Source organism: Dipodomys spectabilis, unplaced genomic scaffold (assembly GCF_019054845.1).
Source record: "Dipodomys spectabilis isolate Male_0828 unplaced genomic scaffold, ASM1905484v1 ptg000096l, whole genome shotgun sequence".
NCBI lineage: Eukaryota > Metazoa > Chordata > Mammalia > Rodentia > Heteromyidae > Dipodomys > Dipodomys spectabilis.
Window position 1 is genome coordinate 10,808,162 of NW_024870773.1, and position 18,492 is coordinate 10,826,653.

An 18,492-nucleotide genomic window follows, 5' to 3' on the forward strand; every position below is an offset into this window, starting at 1 on the left:
TAACTTTTTTTCAACTCAGTGCAATTAACGGCCGGCAATTTAAAAAGCAAAAAGGATTTGTAGGTGGTATGCATGTGTAAAGCAAGACAGATCACTATTTACACAACAGCAGCCAGCTGCATTTTCCTTTTTACATTTAAACTAAAAACTCTGTGAAATCAATTTAGGCATTTGCTGTAGAATATCTTGTTAGCACCAACTTTTTGCTATAGGAGCCTGGAATACTTTGAGAAGCAAAAGTCAAACTTGAAAGCTGACTTTTACAAGTATCCTGCTTTGATAAGTTAGAAGCTTTGATAGAGGTTTTCTTAAGGGTTAAGAATTTAAAAGTGGTAATTTCGCAAAAGTTTTAAATCCTGTCACAACTGTAATGGTTATTTACAAATGCAAACCATGGTATTCTCTCCTGTTTTATTTGAAGACAGATACAATTTAGCTGAAATACCTTTTAAACTTAAGCACTTTTCAAATTGACCAGGGGTAAAAATAAATCCTGTCCCAAATACAATAAATGGAAATGTTTTCAAGTGTGATGAAAAGGGGGTCACAGAAGCTATAAATCTGATGTTTTAATAAGTAATTTAAAAATAAGTCTACTGTAAAAAGTTGAGCTGTCTTGTGCCCTTCATTAAACTTCAACCTAGAAAAATGAGTTAAATTCACCAAAATTAGCAAACATTGGTAATTTTTACTTCAAAGATTGTAAATAAACAGATACATCTTTCACTGGGCTCTCAATACACAGCAAACCATGTACGTTTTAGGAACATCTGTAAGACAGTAATATATTCCCTTCAGCTTTCACCTGTTATAATCCAATAGTTTCCAAAACTTCCGCACATTATAGTTTCCAAAACTTCCGCACATTGTGCTTTTCATATCAAATTTTTATTAAAGATCTTAGCTATTTTCTAAATGAATATTTTATTGGATTTTTTCCCAATTACAAATGAAATTTCATTTTACATCTATAATTAGAAACAACACATACAATGGGGCTGTACAAATTTAGGTCAAAATAAAAATATATGTATTTTGTGGCTTCATAAAACATCATTTACTGAGTCTTCAAGGAAAGCAGAAGTAACAGCAATATATGTAAAAGTAATGATTTAATGACTATAAGCAAGACAAAGCAATAGAATTGTGCTTCTTTTGCATACTGGGGGACAATGAAATGTTTAGCTACAATTTCCCATACAAACATGAAACAATAATCATATAGAATAAACATCCTCACAAATATCTGATGAGGGATGAACAAACACCAAGTCCGACCAAAGCAAAACACAAACTGAAACTGATGGGATTTTTTTTTTTAATTTTGACATGTTTACTTGATTTAAAAATACCTGTAGAAGCTATGATAAATTGCTTCTAACTTCCAGACAAAAGAGCAGGCAAATTCCATTAACTGTTAAAACAACCCTTAATTGGAAATTACTAGATCACATATTAAAATAATTTTAGATAAAATGCCTTCTTCCAGGAATTAAAATGGTTTATTTAAAAATTTTAGAATTACAGTGCTAAAATGCATTTAAAAAACACATTCATCCCATCATAACCAATGGAAAATTAAGACACTCTATAAGCCTTAGCTAAAATTTTCTTTACTGAAAATTAATTTGAAAAGTAAACATTACTGGAGGAAAGTCAGACTTATGATGACCTGGCAATTGCTTCCAATGGAACAGAATTTAGAATTAGACTTCCACATTACATTTAGTCTATGCTGGTAAGGCTCATCATAGTGTACATGGACAGGTGTCTGCAAAGGTCGAACCAGTTGGGAGAATTTAAACAACCAGTTTCTGAATGCATGAAACACAATATTTTCTTTATAGTATTTATAAATATATCATACAATACTGTTTCCTGTTATGTCATATACCAATATGGCATTGTACAACAAGCATAATGCCATCTGATTCTTACAAAAGCGAATCATTTAAACAAGTCAGTAAAATAAACGGTTGTACCCGCTTTTAGGCATACAGATTGTAAAACAAGTTTACTTTCCTTTGATCGGTTTTGCGTAGCAACAGAGAAGTAAAAATCAAACAGGAATTAAAATGGCTAAATATGCAAGAAATTGTTATTCACAGTGACATGGCTACATAGAATGCATTATTCTATGCTTATTCTTTCTGTTTGTTGAATTTCAAGATAAAAAGCACTTGTTTTCTACAGGTTCACAAAACAGCATAATAACAAACAACAATCAAGGAAAATGTAATGTAGGTATTAACTGACATTAACAAACTATGGCCCAAATGCTTCAATCCACTGCAGAGTATTTCCAAATCCAAACAATGGTTACTGAAACCACTTCACTTCTTTCCTGACACACAGGAAGATCTTGCCTGCCTTCCCAGAATTCAATTCTTTACAGAAACAATCTTTCTTTTCCATTAACGTCCACATGAGTATCACATCTAGTCCATCTTTTATAGCCAAACTCAATGTCACTACAAAAGAAAGCAAATTGGACGATAGTCACATGTATTAGCATCTATAAAGCTGTAATGGCATGAAGATATCTATATAAATGGGGGTTTTAAAATTATTTCCCTCAGTCTCAGGAATCAGCCAGATGAAGTTGCTGATGACCCATTTACTGACGATTTTCGAGGTCTATTGGCAAAGGAAGATTGGTGGTTACCACTGGGGCTGTTGCTGGTTCCATTCATAGTGCTGGAGATGTGAGGGAACTGAGGATGAGGAGACTGTACTGGAGTGCTGGGGCTAGGCAAACAGGAAGAGGTGGAGGGAATACCTCCTGCTGGGCTGTTGGCCTTGTCACTCCCAGAGTCACTTTCCAGTTCCCCAGCATTTGTCAGTCCATCTCTCTGGTGACTCATCTTCATCCTTTTACAAGTAGGTCGAACTCTGTATTTCAAAGGAAGTGGACCATTCTACAAAGTTAAAAAGAAAAAAAAAAGTCATTCTTAACTCTTTGCATGCACTTGGCCGTAATCATCTAAAACCCAATATGCTTCTTACCCTTCTCCAGGTATAAATGTAGGCAATGTCCATTAGTGTATAGTAATCCTTTAAAGGTTCCTCTTCATACATGACATCAATCTATTGGCATCATTGTGACAAAAAGAAAAGGCATATCTACGTTTTCATCATCTAAATATAATCCCCAAATGCTTTAAAGACTTTTTCTCCAAATATTTGGGGAGAGAAAGTCTCCTTTAAAAATTTTAAGTGAGAGAAAAATATTTCTAGATATTAAAGGATTTATTTTCATAGCATAAAACACTACCCAAAATATGTTGAGATGATTTAAAGACTAAATATAAATGTTTTTCTATTGCTGTTTTGGGGTTTAGACCCCTAAAAGTAAAAATTAAATCATTAAAAATCAACAGAAAATGCATGAAGACTATAAAGGAGGTACCTGGAAAGTATTGGGTATATCCATTTTACTTCTGAGGAATTTTCTTAAGTGCATCACAGTCATTGCGGCTGGGCATCTTAAATATCTTTTATCATTTACCTATGAGCACATTTACAAAAATGATTTTCAATTCTTACCTTTCAGACAAAAAAAATTCAACTCGATTTCTTATATGCGATAAAAATACTAATACCAAAACCAGACACAACTATACTCTCAACTAATTAAACCTTGAGCTTAGTATTACAAATATGAAATCAACAAATTCTAATGTAATACTCTATTAAAGCATGTAGCGTGATCTATGTAATATAGTTTCTGAAAATAACTACATAAAACAAATTGTAATTATTGAATAGTGTTTACAGATCCTTTTAGGCATCAAACAAGGCCATTTTTTTTCCTACTGAATAGAATCTTCTGACCTCAGAAAACATCACCCCCCCCCATAAAATCGAGAATTTACTTATGTTTTTGTAACAAGGAACATACCTCCTCCTTAGATTTCTCTTTGTTTACTTTCCGATCGAATCTATGAAAGAAAATTTATTAGTGAAATAATGTATCTCATAAATATGCCAGCATACCATAGATTATGTCTAGACAATTTACCTGTTCTGGTCAAAGAATTCAATGGATAAGCTTATTATCTCATCATCAGTTATAATTCTCTTATCTTCATCTGCAACTTCTCCTCTATCTTCATTGGAGCCATTGGCAGCTATAAAGACATTCTAAATTCAATTTTCTAAAAAATTACACATGTAGTTAAAATGTTTTTATAGGAGGATATAAAGGATACTTTAATTCCAATATACATATATTGTTAATGGTGCTGCTAATCAAATCCAGACAATTAGGCCTGATAGGCAAGCATTCGATCACCACCAATATTAATAAGAGCACAATTACATTTTAATTAGGTTAGGTTCCCCTGAATTATTTGTCACCCAACACCCCAAGTTTACCATCAGCTGATGGATGAGCTGCATAAAAATCCCTTCTTCTCTTCATTTCATCTGAAGGAGGGAAAAAGAGTTAAACATTAAGGTACAGCAGGTTAAACCAATGAATACTGTTTTTAAATTCATGTAAGCAAGTTACTCACTTTTGAAAAGTCCTGGAACTAATTTGTATACAATATCTTGAAGTGTTTTATCTGACCTGCAAAAAGGATGTAAGTAAAATTTTAATAGGGCAAAAACTAAAAATGCTCTGATTTTATACATGTCTTTTTGTGCTATCTTACTTGACTGTGATGCTGTCTATAATTGCACAGATAAGTGAGAAAAAAGTTCTCTAGTATTATTTCAAATGAGCAGAAACATATTTTATATCTACCAATCTTATCTGCTGAGTCAAGCGGGCTTGTCAAGTCAGTATACTTGCTAATATGAATAGAGAAAAATATGTAAACACTTTAAAAATGTATTTTTGTCTGTCAGTTTAAGGCAACAGAAAAAAAATCTTAGTCACTGCAAGAATAGTGATCTTTGTTTAATGTGATCACCATTAAAATGGCAAAAAAAAAATTTCTAAGGGCTACCCCCCACCCACAAAGCACATATATCAAGTAGGAATTTGAGAATGAACTGCCTTTCCTGTTTGTAAATTATACAATTCCAGTAAACACAAACAAGGAATCCACCCGTTTTCCTACCTTATATTCAGTAGTGGTCTGGTTTTGTGAACTTGGACATCACAGATAGGACAATACTTGCTGGTCTCCAGGTAACGTACAATACATGTTTTACAGACTAGAAGTAAGAACATGTAAAAGTTTTGAAATTAGAAACAAGCATTAAAATTGATGTCCTGAGGATCAGAACAATGAATACGGTGAATGGCAAATGCTATCTATCTTCAAGTAAATAAACCAAACTATTGACTATCTCAAGAACACTGATACGTTGTTACTTGCAGTAAGTAGTAACAAAAAGTCACTAAACACAAGAGAAGATAAAGACTCCCAGCACTTTGTACCAATGTTCTCAAGCAATGTGTGAATTGCTAACAGAAGACTGAAATATAAATGACCCGAGAGGGCTAAGGCTCTGGACTTACAGGAATGTAGACATTCAATGATGGTGGTGGCGTCAATGAAGTACCCTCCACAAAGCACACACATTAGGTGGGGATTTAGCTCAGTGATCTTGATTCTGGTTGTTCGATGCATTTCTGCTTGATAAAAGATCCTGCAAGACACAGAAATAGTGGTTATAATTCAAAGAAAAAGAACTCAAGATTATCCCCAGCTTCAAATAATTGTGCATTCTCGAAACAACGACGCGTTTAACACAGCACAGCTGGACTACCCTAACATTTCCTACAGATGGAATTTACGAATCGGATCTGAATGAGCTCTACTGAAATGGTGAAAAAAGATCCAATTAAATTTACTTCTGGCCTCCCAGGCCATCCCGGAGGGAGATGAAAAGGTCTGGGGTGGGGGCTGGGAGCTCGGCGGCTGCGGGTCTCTTTCTTCCATTTGTCCTCCGCGCCGCAGCCCCGGGGCGGCCGCAGACACCACCCCGTCCCGGCGCACATTCCCCACCACCAGGGCCAGTTCCAGGTCTCCCAACTTATGGTGAACTTCCTCCCGGCTCCTCTTCAGGAGGGAATTCCGGGATTCCGGCTCTTAGACGGCCAGGCAGCCAGAACCTGACGGGTTTCACGCCACACAAAGGGAAAACACATTCTGCCGTGGCTGCATCCCCGGCATTTCCGGGGCTGGGTGCCGGGCCCCGGGAGCAGCACCTCGCGCCGGCCCCGGGCGGGCTGGGGCCTGGGCCCAGGGACGCCCCGGGGGCCGGGATGCGAGGGGCGGGTCCGGCGGCGCCCCGCGCGGCGTCTCGCCCGGGATTCGGAACTGGCCTCGGCCGAGGTTTCCATAGCAACTTACACTTACACTTGGCATCCGGCCACGGCTGCAACTCCGCGCGGAGCCGGCCCGAGCCCCGAGCCTCCGCTGGCGTGCGGGGCGGCGGAGGGGCCGCGGCGGCGTCGGCGGCGGGCGCGGGGGAGGGGCGGCGCGGGGGCGGGGCCGGCGCGGGGGCGGGGTGGGTGCGGGCGCGCGGCGCGGGGGAGGGGCGGCCCCGCCGGGCCGCCGGCCGGGGACCCGGCAGGCAGCTCCGGGGGAGGGGGACCCCGGAGCCCCAGGCAGCCAAGTGCCAAAGGAAATGCACGGCGCACTCCCGGCCAGCTCGGACACTCCCGCTGACCTCCTTCCGCGTCGACTGCGCGCGGAGAGCTGCTGTCACGTCGTTAGCCATCGCTAGGTCAAAATTGTCACCAAGTGATCTTTTTGAGGATTGCCAACTGTGCACTTAGCTCAAGTTGCACAGATATTTATTGACCCGAATAGTGAGTCCTCCTGTAGATGAGATGAGCCGTGCACTGCTTTTGGAAGGGCTGAAAGCTGAAATCTGTTCTACCAGGAGAAGGGGTGTGTGTGTGTGTGTGTGTGTGTGTGTGTGTGTGTGTGTGTGTGTGTGTGTGTGTGTGTGTGTGTGTGTGTGTGTGTGTGTGTGTGTGGCTCTATTTGAACTAACTATGCTGGAGGCAAGAAAAACTAATCGGTAGGACAGTGACAATATGGAAAGAGCCATGTGACCTGCTCACTCCCAAGGCTAAATCAACACCTCGTCAACACAGTAATGGTAAGAGCAAAAAACAAATGTCATTTGCCATAGGAGGAAATGATACTCCCAAGATAGTATAGGTTCTAGAAAGTCAAGGTGGGGAACTGTCAGCAACAACACACCAGAAGGACCATCATGGAAGTCAGTTACTTGTGTCTAGTGTTGTTGGAAACAAGACGGAGCTTCTACACCTGCCTGAAGTATATCTTCAAAGGTGCCTTGAATGGAAATCTAGGAACTTATGAAGATGCAGCTCAGGTTTTTATTCTTAGGGAATATAATGGTGAAGAGAGAAATGCCAACCAACCTACCTCAACAGATGAAAATTAAGAAGTCAGTACTAAAACAGTGGCCAAAACTAAAACCAAACCTCTCTAACTAATGTGACCACAGTGGTAAGCAGCAACCTCAAGCAGAAAAGTTCTTGTGTAAGTCCTGTTGTCTTGAATTACTTGTTGAGAGCTACATAGTCAACCTACATTAACATAAACCTAGTGAGGGAGCAAAGAAGTTGGAGATGGAGCAGTGTCCTAAGAAGTGTAATATATAAATCTAATTGTTGCTATTGGTGACTAAAGACTAGCCTTCTCCATGCTTAAAGAAAATTCTCCTTGTGAAGCCACAGGGAGTTTCCTAGAAAGAGAGCAAGTTGATACTGCTTGCCTGTGGAAGCATACCACACTAACACCTCTGGATCCTGAAGTTCACCAAAGGGCTCCAACAAAAGCAGCTTGCCTTTATTTCTTCTCTATCGATACACAAATACAAATACTAACTCAGAAAACAAGCTTCAATGGAGGGTTATCTACCAGGAGACTTTGAACATTTAAGTCACATGTACTTGACCAAAACCCTTTCAAATTCATCTGAAGTCTTAATTCACACAAGTCCTTGGGAAGAATCAGTCACAATCCTACATTATTCACAATACTAATAAGTATCACTTTGTTACTTGATTTTAAACCTTTTTGTATCCTATTGGGAAGTACTGACAACCTTAATGAAGATTTCCAAAATGCTTGACATGCTTGATTAATTTAAGATAATCTCTTGCACCTTAGAAATAAAAACCATCTAGGTTCTAACACACAACTACTCATAAGCCAGTAAAAATGTACCCTACAACTGAAAATACTCTATTGTTAAAACTTGCCATTAAAGCTTACTCGGTTGGGACTGTCAGTTTTTAGTTGGAGGCCTAACACCCGAGATGTCAAAATGAAGGAAAACAGAAGCAAGTTCTTATGTTAACAATCAGTAAGACTACAGCAATCTAAGAAATGCAAATGAACTCTATAACCCCAGTTGGGGATCAGAGCTCAACATAAGTATGGGGTAAATTTGGAGTTGACTATGGAGAGAATTTTTTTTTTTTTTTTGCCTGTCTGGGTATTTGACATCCATCCCAGAACTTAGTGGTGGGGTATTAATAAATTTGCCAAATGCAGTTAAATGCTTAATTTTCTTACAAAAACTTATCTGATACACAGGCACACAGTGTCTTTCATATAGCTTTAAAGATATTATTACTAGGGGTATAATTTGCATCAGTAGGTTATTGCAAGCATCTCTTGACTTCACGTTGGGGGAGATGTATGGAAACGAATTCAAGTATAAAACTTTTATATGATTTTACTCATAAAATCAACCTCTGAGAAATTCTACTTATAACCTCTGGCGGATCAACTTAAAACCTCAGTCTTACTAGGAAAGCTCCTAACAGTTCTGTCAACAATTTACATCCTTTAAGTATCAAGTCCAATATAACTTTTTAGACTGTTTCCATAATTTGGGGAGTGGAGGAGAGAAGGTTAAGATTCCCATTATAGACAGGTTAAGCTACTCCTAACATTTTTGCATGCCCCTAACTTAACACTTGCCTTTGGATAGATAAGCTCAGAATTTTTGCCTACTTTAAGGGAAGGGGTTAATGCACGACTCTCTTTCAGATATTGAACCGTGACCACTAAGCCCACTAAATCCTTTTATTGCAACTGGGAATGATCAAAGTCTCTCTACTTGTTTATTTCCAATTATTAACTGTAAATCTCTGGGGAAAAGATCATGCTCCATCGCTGTCAAGCCCAAATGACTGGGTAAACATAAGCAATCAACTTTTTAGTGCTCCTTTCCCAGAGCATCCTTTTACCACATGACCTAGACTGACATGTAGCAAAACCTATAAAAACCTGGTGGGCTGAGCTCATGAGTTTGAGTGTGTCCCGTAGTAGGTCGAAAAGTTGTGTAGTCTTTGCGAGGGCAAAAGAAAAAAGGGAAAAAGAAGGAAAGAGAAAGGAAATCTCCATCAAGACTACCGTATATAGTCACCATCTTCACTACATACACATATGGACATATTTTTTTTAAAAAGCTCCAAATGTGAAACGTCCACTTCCCAGTGAGCAGGTCCAAAACACGTTTGGACTCCCCCTGTCCAAGACTCCCACCAAAAAGCACCTTGAAAACTTGACCATTTCCTACAGAAATGCACAAGACCTTGGAAACAACTGGGAACCGCCATCTTACAAGCCATCCAATTTCATACAAGTGTCCCTCCAACTTAAGTTAATAACATTTTTGTCGGGGTGCCCTCCAGTCTAACACCCACCTTGGCGGGATCGCTGGCCCCCACATATCCCGTCCCTATAAAATGGGGGCGTTCCCTGGACGTTCAAACCCCTCCAGAGCCCTTTCTTCGGGAGAGGGGGTTAGCCACTTGACCCAAGCAGCTCCCGATTTCGGGAGCCCGTCCCGGTCTCATCCAAATCTACCTCTCAACAAAGGGCGCCGCGGCCGGGAGGGCTGCGGAGCCCGGAGCCGCGAGCGTCCTCCCCGCGGACCATGTGCGTCGCGAGGGTGCGGAGGGGCGCTCGGGGGAGAAAGGAACTAAAACGTGGGGCCGCGCGCGAGGCGGCGCGGCGCGGCCGGGGGAGCGGGCGGGCGGCGGCGGCGGCTGGAGCGGCGCCGAGCCCGGCTGGCGGCGGCGGCGCGGCGCGGGCTGCGGGTCGGTCCCGGCGCCGCGGGAGGCGGGAGGCGGCGGGCGGGGGCGCGCGCTCGCGGGCGCGGGGCGGCGCGGGGCCCGCGGCGGGCGGCGGGCTCGGCGCCCACGCTGTCAGCGCCTCCGGCCGGCGCGGACCGGGCGGTAAGGGGGGGGGGCGCTCCCCGTCCTCCCGCGGCCGCCCCGGACCCCCACGCGGCCCCCCGCCGCCCCCCAGCCCCGTCCCGGAGGCGCCTAGCCTCCTACGTACCCGGAAAAAGCAGCCGGCGCGAGGCGATCGAAGCGGGCGGAAAAGACAATGAAAGTTAAAAGTCGTTCAGCAGAAAATGAATGTGAGCCAAGCGGCCATCTTGAAGCGAGCTGCAGACGCCGCTGTCAATGGGCAACGAGCGCAGCCGAGAGGAGCCGCGGCCGCCGCGCTCGGCTCATGCCGCCTCCGAGCCCGGCCTCCTCCTTCTCCTCCTCCTCCTCCTCCGCGGCCTCCTCCTCCTCTGCCGCCGCCGCCGCCGCCGCCGCCTCGGCCTCCTCCTCCGCCTCCGCCTCGGCCTCCAACGCCTCCTCCTCCTCCGGGGCCTCCTCCTCCTCCTCCTCCTCCTCCTCCTCGGCCGCCGCCGCCCGCTCCGCGCTCGGGGGCGGGCGCGCGCGGAGGGGGCGCGAGCGGTATTATTCTGCGGGCCGGGGAGGTGTTTCTAATCCGGATCGGGGCTCCCTCGCCCACATCCCCATTGTCTCGCCACGATCTCTGCCTTTAATACTACGATTATTATTTCATAGTTGCCGGGGGGTGGGGGGGAGGACGGGGGCGCCTTCTGTGCGGGCGGGCGGAGAGGCGGGGGGCGGGGAGGGAGGACGAGGAGGGGGAGGGGAGGGTGGAAAAAAAAAATGCACCGCTGAAGGCAGAGTGGAAACTGACACCGGCTCCAAAATGGCTCGGAGTCCGCCCGCCCCCTCCCCCCCGCCGCCCCCCCCCCCCGCCGGGTCACGTGCTCCCCCTCATTCCTTAAGGGCGGCCTGGGAATTAGTGTCGGTGTAGTCGGGCCCGTGGCCGCCCCCTCCCCTCCGCGCCGTGCGCCCCCCCCCCCCCCCCGCGCCCCCCAGCTCTGCGCCGCGGCGGCGGCGTTGGCGCGGCCGCAGAGACATTTCTCCACAGGGCCACACGCGCCACCCTGCTCCCGGCGCGGGTATCGCTCCGACCCCGCACGGCGCGCAGACCTCCCTCCCCCCCCCCCCCCCCCCCCCCCCCGCCCCGACCGCCGTTATTTCTTTCTCCAGCCCGCCCGCCTCTTCCCGCGGCGCGCACATCCACGGGCCGACGGGGGCGCCCGGCCTCCACACCCCGCGCGGCCCCACGGGCTGCGGCCCAGACTCTGGCGCCGAACCTGCGGCCGACTCCTTGGACTCGTGGAAACAACAGCGCCCGTCCCAGCCTTCCCGCGGCCGAGGCGGGGCGCGCGCGGGCAAGCCGCTGCTCCGAGCCCGGCCGGCGGCGGGGTTCGGGCGCACGAGCCCCGCGGCGCAGGTAGCGGCCACCGCTTCGCGGCTGAGCCCGGGGTCCCCGAAGCCCGGGGTCCCCGAAGCCCCGGGGGATCGCGCCCTTCCCCCCACTCGCTCTAGCCCAGAGAAAAGGCGGGCGTTAAAAGTTAACGCTCATTCTAGCTGCCTCCGCACTCGTAAGTAATAATCAATACACAAGACTCCAAACCAAACACCGCCACCGTACTCACTCAGGGTGCAACACTTTTATTTTGTGGGACTTGACAAAGATCAAAAGAGGAGAAACAGTTAATACGAAAGGGGATTCCAATACTCCGGCAGAATTTCCCTATAACCTTTTCACGGACATTTAAAAAAAAATACCCAAGTGTTCAAACAGTGGCAGGAATGGAAGATCCCCCCCCCCCCCCAACACACACACACACAGAAGAAAAAAAAATGAGAACTTCCAGGTCGCACACACGACGGCTCGGCAGAAGGCAGGGCAGTTCTGGTTTTCTTCCAGCTTCAGCCAAGGCTTAGCTATCCCAACTCATAACTGAGTTGCTCTTTCCAGGCTTTTCGAAGCATCTTTGAGTCTCCCCACCAAGTCCTACAAATGTGCATCATGCCTGATGTTAGAATAACATGGGTAACGAAGTTTGAGAAGTTGCAAGAAAATTTAGTTAGGAGGACACTTTGCTCAGCAAATGTAAGATTCTCTAGAATTTGAAGCTTTGACAAGCCACTCTGGGTTTAAAACACCTCACCTTCAAATCAACGATGCCCACAGAATGAAACGTTGATTTCTAACTGAATCCTCCCTTTTAGGCAAGTAGTGTCTAAATTAAACATCCTAAGTTATCTACTGAATGAGTTATGCTGTATGCACATTCTCTAAACGTTCAAAGTTATATTAATAGTTGCTTCATTTGACGAAGAAATGACCATTTCTTAAAAGTTTGTTGCCATGTCCATCAAAGTAGTTTTCAATTTCCCCAGTCACAGTTAAAACCTTAAAATTTACTCCCCCTTTTTAAAAAAGTCATTTTGAACTGTTGTAAATATACATGTTCAAATTGAATCCAATTTGTGAAAGCAAAGATGTTTTCATATCCTTGCTTTTATCTTAGTGGATCAAGCTACTGTGAATTGGATGAATTCACAATAAACACTAGGCTTTAGAAGTGCATTTTAAGTAGAAGGAACCAAAAAAAATACAAACCACTAGTAACAGTAACATCTTCAGGGCAAAAATGAAGTCTACTGCTTTTCCCTTTAACTCCTTAACCTTCATTAGTTTCTTTTAAACTTTCCATAGCATAATTCTTAACATAAATGAAAAAAAGATAGGCATATTCAGAGATCCTAATACTGTACCTGCAATTGTTCCATGTTGCAACTAAAACTAATATCTGGGTAGGACCCGGAGTCAGGGTTCTAGGGGAGAAAAAGAAGGCTATTTATTTAAATCAAAGATATTTAAGATTTCATTATACACTTCAGAGGCATAAGTCATCTTATACATACCTCTATATTTAAGGTCACCAAATATGCTGGTCTGTACATCTTATGAAGTTGATTGGTCTAAAACAACACACATGCATATCAATCTCTTAACTATTATTAAAAAGTTCTCTAAAACCTTACTGAGATGTTTGGGAAACTTTACCTTTATCTGATATTCCAAGCGCCAAGAAACATCAGTTATATGAGGAAGAGATCTGCCTATACTGAAAGACACAATAATTTTGCACTTAATATCTGCAGAAAAACTACAGTATTTATCTTTACTAAAAATAGTGTCTCTCTTTCACCCCCCTATCCTTATTTTAATACATTCTGAGGATATTATTAAACTTCACTTTCATGTCTGGAAGAGTTAAAGCAATCTAAAACTATCTCAATACACTTCTGTTTAAAAACAATGGCTTAAGTGCAATAGTTTCACATGCCCTTTAGCCCTCCCCCATTGAGTCAGGATCTCAGGACTTTCTGCCCAGTAGTGTTTCACACAAACACTCACCATGCATACCTGCAAGTGTAAAGGACCTCAGTTTGACACCTTACACAGTACTTACCTCCCCAGTAGGATTTCCAAGGAATTCTTATTATTCTGTAAGAAGTAAAAAAGAGAGGAACACATCTTTGCAAAGAGAGTTGAAGAGAAGTAGTAATTGTTAATTTAAAGTTTTAAAGTAAGTAACCTGATACTCCGTGCAAAACAGTTCTATTCTCTCTCTGTCAAATTTACAGTCTTCCAGGTAAGTGCTAGAAAGGATGGAAAGCCAATGTTCAGTCTCCATGTTAAAACTGAAATTGGAATCATCATGATACTATTTGGAAATAAAAAGGATGCTTAATAAGTCCCATACCTCAGCGTGGAATTGTCAGCCCGGTGCTTTCCTGCCTCCAATATGTAAGTTGCAGCCGCCGCATGACAATACTTTAAAACCACTGGGTCAATATGTTTCAAATCTGGGTGATCTAAAATAAATTAATTTGCTAGTGATAATACATCATTCACTATCCTCTTCCTACAAAGGACATTTTAATTTGGGTAAAGCTCCTGGTACAAGAAAACAAAAAAGAATTCAATTGTAAGTAAATGAGCAACAGGTTAACTACAAAGCAATAAAGACAATGCATCAGTAATTCTGTTAATCTGTTTTCAATTTTTTATTTTTATTTTTTATTAATATTTGCTGATTTTTAAAAACAAGGCCTTCAAGAAAAAAAACTTATTAGTGATCAAACATTAGGTGAGATCAATTTTAAAAAAAAACTCTCAAAAGACACATATTTTTACATGGTGCAAATTTCAGGATAGCCTTCATTCTCAAACTCATGCCATTTTCAGGTAATTCACCCCAATGGGCACTAATACATCAGGGGAAGTGGAAGAAAGGCAAGAATTAGGGTTTAAAAGTTTCTGTTTTATATTCTATCATTATTGTCAGGTTTTGACAGCCATCCTTTTTTTTTTTTTTGAGATTAACACAGGTGGTGGTTACTATTTTCGTTTGAAGAACTTCCACTTTCATATTTTTTTGTACAAATGTCTAGTTCATGGCATTACAGGCAAGAAAAAAAAAGGTGAATTGTGGGAGTCTTTATATTTCACAAAGTTATTTAAAAGCGATCTGTCTTAAAATGTGTCCTCAATCCATATTGACCCTGCCTTCTGCAATCACGGCTCAGAGATCGCTTAGGACACTGATCTCCTAATAACTGAGGCGGAACAAAACATTATGCACCCTGTTTTAAAGTTCTAGGGCAAGCACCTGGGTAAAACATACAGGCTGGAGCGATCAGAGGAACTTGAGGTATCTCCTAAATTGGAAACTGTGAACACTTTTGTAGGTAGTCGTGACTGCGGACACTTTTCAACCCTTGCTCGCCTGGTCTTGAGAGCCTGAACTACAGGAAGCTCCCCAGATGAAGTCCAAGTGTCAAAACAGCTGCTGGCTGCGACCAGGCTGCAAACCGTGGTTGTTTAGGCCACAAATAAAGACTTGGACACGGGTTTTACAAAGGAACAAAGAGGCTGGGAGGGAAATCGGGCCAGAAACGTGTGGCTGGCACCGTGCAGGTGCCGAGGGGGGGACAGAACAATGCTCAGGGTCGGCTGGGCGTGGGGGCCGAGCTCTCAGCCCCAGCACGGCGGCGTCCGGGCAGCGCCAGGGCCCTGGGTCCCGGCCCCGGCCCCGGATCCGGCCCCGCGGCGCCCCAGCGGAGCTCGGCCTCGGCCCCGGATCCGGCCCCGCGGCGTCCCGGCAGAGCCTCGGCCCCCGCACCCCGTCCGGAGCGCAGAGCAGAGCCGGGAGACTTCCTCTTCCCGGGGCTGGCCCCTCTCGCTCGGGCTCGCGGCTCCGCGCCGCCCAGGCCCGCGCAGCCCCGGAGCCGAGTGCTTACCTAACACGGCCCCGTCCGCCTGGGCGTCCAGCAGACTCTGGAAAGCCGCCCGGAGGAGAAGCGCGAAGGCGCGGGAGTCGAAGCAGCCAGGATCCGCCAGCATCTGGAAGCCTTTCTGCACAGACTCCGAGAGCTCCATTGTGAGCGCGCCGTGACCTTCGACACGCGCACCACGTGACACGCGCCGCGCGCGCTCCGCCGAGGCGGCCGCGCGCGCACCCGGCTCCCGGCGGCAGCGGCGGCGGCGGCGGCGGCGCGGGCTCCCGGGCCTCCCTCGCCCGGGTCTCCTCGTCCCGGGCCTCCCCGCCCTCCCGCTCCTGCAGCCTCCGCGCCCCCGCCGCTTGCCCCCCCCCCCCCAGCCCACACCACCCCAAGTCTTTCCTGCTGCGAAGCCGCGGACGCGGGGCAGCAGGGCGGACCCGGACGCTGTGTGGACGCGCTCCCCGCGCCCCGTCTCCCGCTCGGTCCCCCGCAGGACCGCCCTCCACCCCCCCCACCCCACCCCGGGAGGTGGCGGGCCGTGCGGGATCCCGCCGCGCCTCCCGCGGAGCCCCCCGCAGCGCGCCCGGCCCCGCGCCCGTGCCGCGGGGGAGCACGCAGCGAGGAGAGCTGCGGTGTGTGCGTGCGTTCTTTTTCATGTTTTCTTTCTCTCTTTTCCTTTCTTCAACTCCTGGGCTTCGGTGACCTGCGGGGCTTGGGGTTCATCTCACCCTTTCTTGGTCGGGTCCCGGGTCGCGGCGCGGTGGGTGCGTGCGTGTGCGCACAGGTGCGGGGAGGGACGCGGGGGGCGGCCGCACCCCAGCGAGCGGGACCCATGCATTATTCATGAGCGCGTTTGACGGGATTATTACAACACCACTGTACGTGCCAGGGCCGATAAACACCTTTCGGGAAGCAACCTGCGATCGGCCCCGGGGCCCTCGGGGCTCGCCACGGCTGAGGGTCTCGTTGGAAGGAGCAGGATCTTCCGCGCAGGTACGGCAGACAGCCCAGCCCCAAGTGCGGAGGGGACCGGCGGGATCTCTATGGAGAGAAGTGAATTGCGGTTTGGGGGGACACCCAGACTTTCAACGATTTAAGTCCTGTATAAAGCGTTAGCTTCCTCTCTGTTTCTACGAAGTGGTTTGGAGAACACGAGTTATGAGGATGAGGATGTGTTATTGATTATTGATTTTCAGTTGCGAAGTAGGTTAGGCATCCTTGATCCCAAGAACTTGAAACAGCCAACACGGAAAGCGAAGGTCTTGAAGGATGGAGGGAAGGACCACGGAACGAGCAATGTGCTCAACTCTTCAGGAGTAAATGACCTGCAAGTCAGCTGCACCGTGAAACAACATCTTCATTGTCATAATTTAGGTGCTTATTTGGAGGGTGGAAAGGTTGTTAATGAATACAATCAACACTTACTCTTGCACCAAGATATAAAAGTAACAGCACACAAAAATGGAGTTCTTCAGCATCAGTAACAAGTTGACTAACTCTACTCGGTCCTGCTTTGAAAGTTTTGAAAAGCTGGTGTCATTCATTCCCCCTCAGTGAGAATATAGCAGTAATGAAAGCTTTAGAAGTCCCTGTAGGGTCTTTATGAAACAAACACCTATTAATCATTTCATCTTTTCTTTCCATCTCTGACTTTCCTTCTAAATTCCTTGTTTCTTTTTAGCCACTAGGAGAATGCAGTTGAAAAAAAATTTTTTTGTCAAGATGCCTGATTTATAAAGGGCATGTTTCACAAGGTAGAAGTGTTCAATGTTAAAACAATATTCACAACCACCAAGCTCATGATGTTTATTACACAAATGACTTACGATCTAGCATAAAACTGGGCGTTAATATTTTGATAGAATGAGTTGATACCTAGTCCTAGGTAATGTAGTGTCAGAAGGGGAACCATAGATATATCTGAGCTTAAGTTTTGAAATGCTATTTGAAGAGAGACAAATAAACAAAAGTGGTTGTGAGTGTGTGAGCATACAAGTTAGGAAATTCACAAGGACTGTTTCCACAATAGCTGTCACTTTACTCTCTTGATCATATGCAAATATTTCTTTTACAGGATATTTATTCATTTTTGTCTAAATATATTTATGTGTTAGGCCCAAGTGATGGGTACATTCCAGGTCACACAAAAGTTTTAAGCACAGTACTTTCTGATGTGACAAAAAACAAACCTGAATTTTCCTACTATAGGTACAGTTAGCCCAACTTCTCTTGAAAAAGACACAGGATTAAGTATGGTTATATGTAGAACATGTGTTCTTTGACAAGCCATTGGAATACAGAAGTATGATCTTTAAAAGATCTGTTTATTCAGATGTGGCCTTTCTTAGCTGTACTCACAAAATCAATGTATTTTATATTGTAAGAATAACTGTATATTTACATATTCTTGGAAAGTATGAAGAACATTATTTAAATTTTTACTTGGATCACTGAAAACACAGGTACTTTCATTAAACTTAAAATCCTACAGACTCAAAGTCAGTAATCTAAACTTGACCTCAGAGACTTTATAAAGAACAATAATGTGCAGCTAAAAGTAACAATGTCCAAACATCTTCATGATATAACACATCTTGCTTCTAAATGCAAATATTAAAGCACAATGTGCTAACCTTTTGAGATTCTAAAAGTTACTTCAAGAACTAGAAGTATCATTAAATGTATCCCTTTAGACAGTGTTAAAAGAGTTTCAAAATACATTGTATCCTTTGAGCTGCATTGGGTCTTTTCTCTCTCTCTCTCTTTTTAAAGAAAGCAACTTAATACTGGCCCCTGCTTTGTGATTACAATTAAAATAGATTGGGGATGATTATAGAATCTCTGTGAACAGTTTTTCCCATAGGCCTTCTTAATGCTACATTTGTTACTTTTATGAATTTACAGTCTTTTCCTTTTTAGAGTTCATAAATAGTTTTGTGCAAAGAAAGCTAAAAGAAGGCATTACTTTTGATTGAATTTATTAATCATCTAAAAGGAGAAAAAGACCCCAATATGCTAAGTGTCAGTAAGACATCTAAAGTTTGCCACTGTCTACAATAGAGGATATCTTTTAT

The 18,492-nt window shown here is 44.7% G+C and overlaps 2 protein-coding genes across 3 annotated transcripts; both read right to left on the reverse strand.

Moving 5' to 3' along the window:
* Positions 1–668: 668 nt before the first annotated feature.
* Bmi1 (BMI1 proto-oncogene, polycomb ring finger) lies at positions 669–10,537 on the reverse strand. Of its 2 annotated transcripts, none has more exons than XM_042685929.1 (10): positions 10,299–10,537; positions 5,474–5,604; positions 5,070–5,166; positions 4,518–4,573; positions 4,378–4,428; positions 4,022–4,130; positions 3,902–3,941; positions 3,410–3,508; positions 3,007–3,087; positions 669–2,918 (listed from the first exon to the last, which is right to left on the reverse strand). In XM_042685929.1, exons 2-10 carry the CDS (start codon positions 5,583–5,585, stop codon positions 2,589–2,591), a joined length of 975 nt encoding a protein of 324 aa, XP_042541863.1. In that variant the 5' UTR covers positions 5,586–5,604; positions 10,299–10,537; the 3' UTR covers positions 669–2,588. The 2 variants fall into 2 exon arrangements, with proteins under 2 accessions (XP_042541863.1, XP_042541864.1); XM_042685930.1 differs by lacking the exon at positions 10,299–10,537 and adding an exon at positions 6,318–6,393.
* Positions 10,538–11,752: 1,215 nt separating this feature from the next.
* On the reverse strand, positions 11,753–15,606 carry Commd3 (COMM domain containing 3). The gene is made up of 8 exons (XM_042685931.1): positions 15,437–15,606; positions 13,897–14,008; positions 13,729–13,792; positions 13,603–13,637; positions 13,194–13,254; positions 13,052–13,108; positions 12,902–12,961; positions 11,753–12,134 (listed from the first exon to the last, which is right to left on the reverse strand). Exons 1-8 carry the CDS (start codon positions 15,573–15,575, stop codon positions 12,075–12,077), a joined length of 588 nt encoding a protein of 195 aa, XP_042541865.1. The 5' UTR covers positions 15,576–15,606; the 3' UTR covers positions 11,753–12,074.
* Positions 15,607–18,492: the final 2,886 nt, after the last annotated feature.

What these genes read in the sequence shown, in the direction of transcription:
- Commd3 (XM_042685931.1), bottom strand. Translation starts at nt 15,575, where the DNA reads ATGGAGCTCTCGGAGTCTGTGCAGAAAGGCTTCCAGATGCTGGCGGAT. An exon ending in GCTTGGAATATCAGATAAAG is followed by an intron (nt 13,109 to 13,193) that starts GTAAAGTTTCCC and finishes GTGTTGTTTTAG; the next exon opens with ACCAATCAACTTCATAAGAT. An exon ending in TGGTGACCTTAAATATAGAG is followed by an intron (nt 12,962 to 13,051) that starts GTATGTATAAGA and finishes TTTCTCCCCTAG; the next exon opens with AACCCTGACTCCGGGTCCTA.
- Bmi1 (XM_042685929.1), bottom strand. Translation starts at nt 5,585, where the DNA reads ATGCATCGAACAACCAGAATCAAGATCACTGAGCTAAATCCCCACCTA. An exon ending in AGACCACTACTGAATATAAG is followed by an intron (nt 4,574 to 5,069) that starts GTAGGAAAACGG and finishes TCCTTTTTGCAG; the next exon opens with GTCAGATAAAACACTTCAAG. An exon ending in AAGAGAAATCTAAGGAGGAG is followed by an intron (nt 3,509 to 3,901) that starts GTATGTTCCTTG and finishes ATGTGCTCATAG; the next exon opens with GTAAATGATAAAAGATATTT.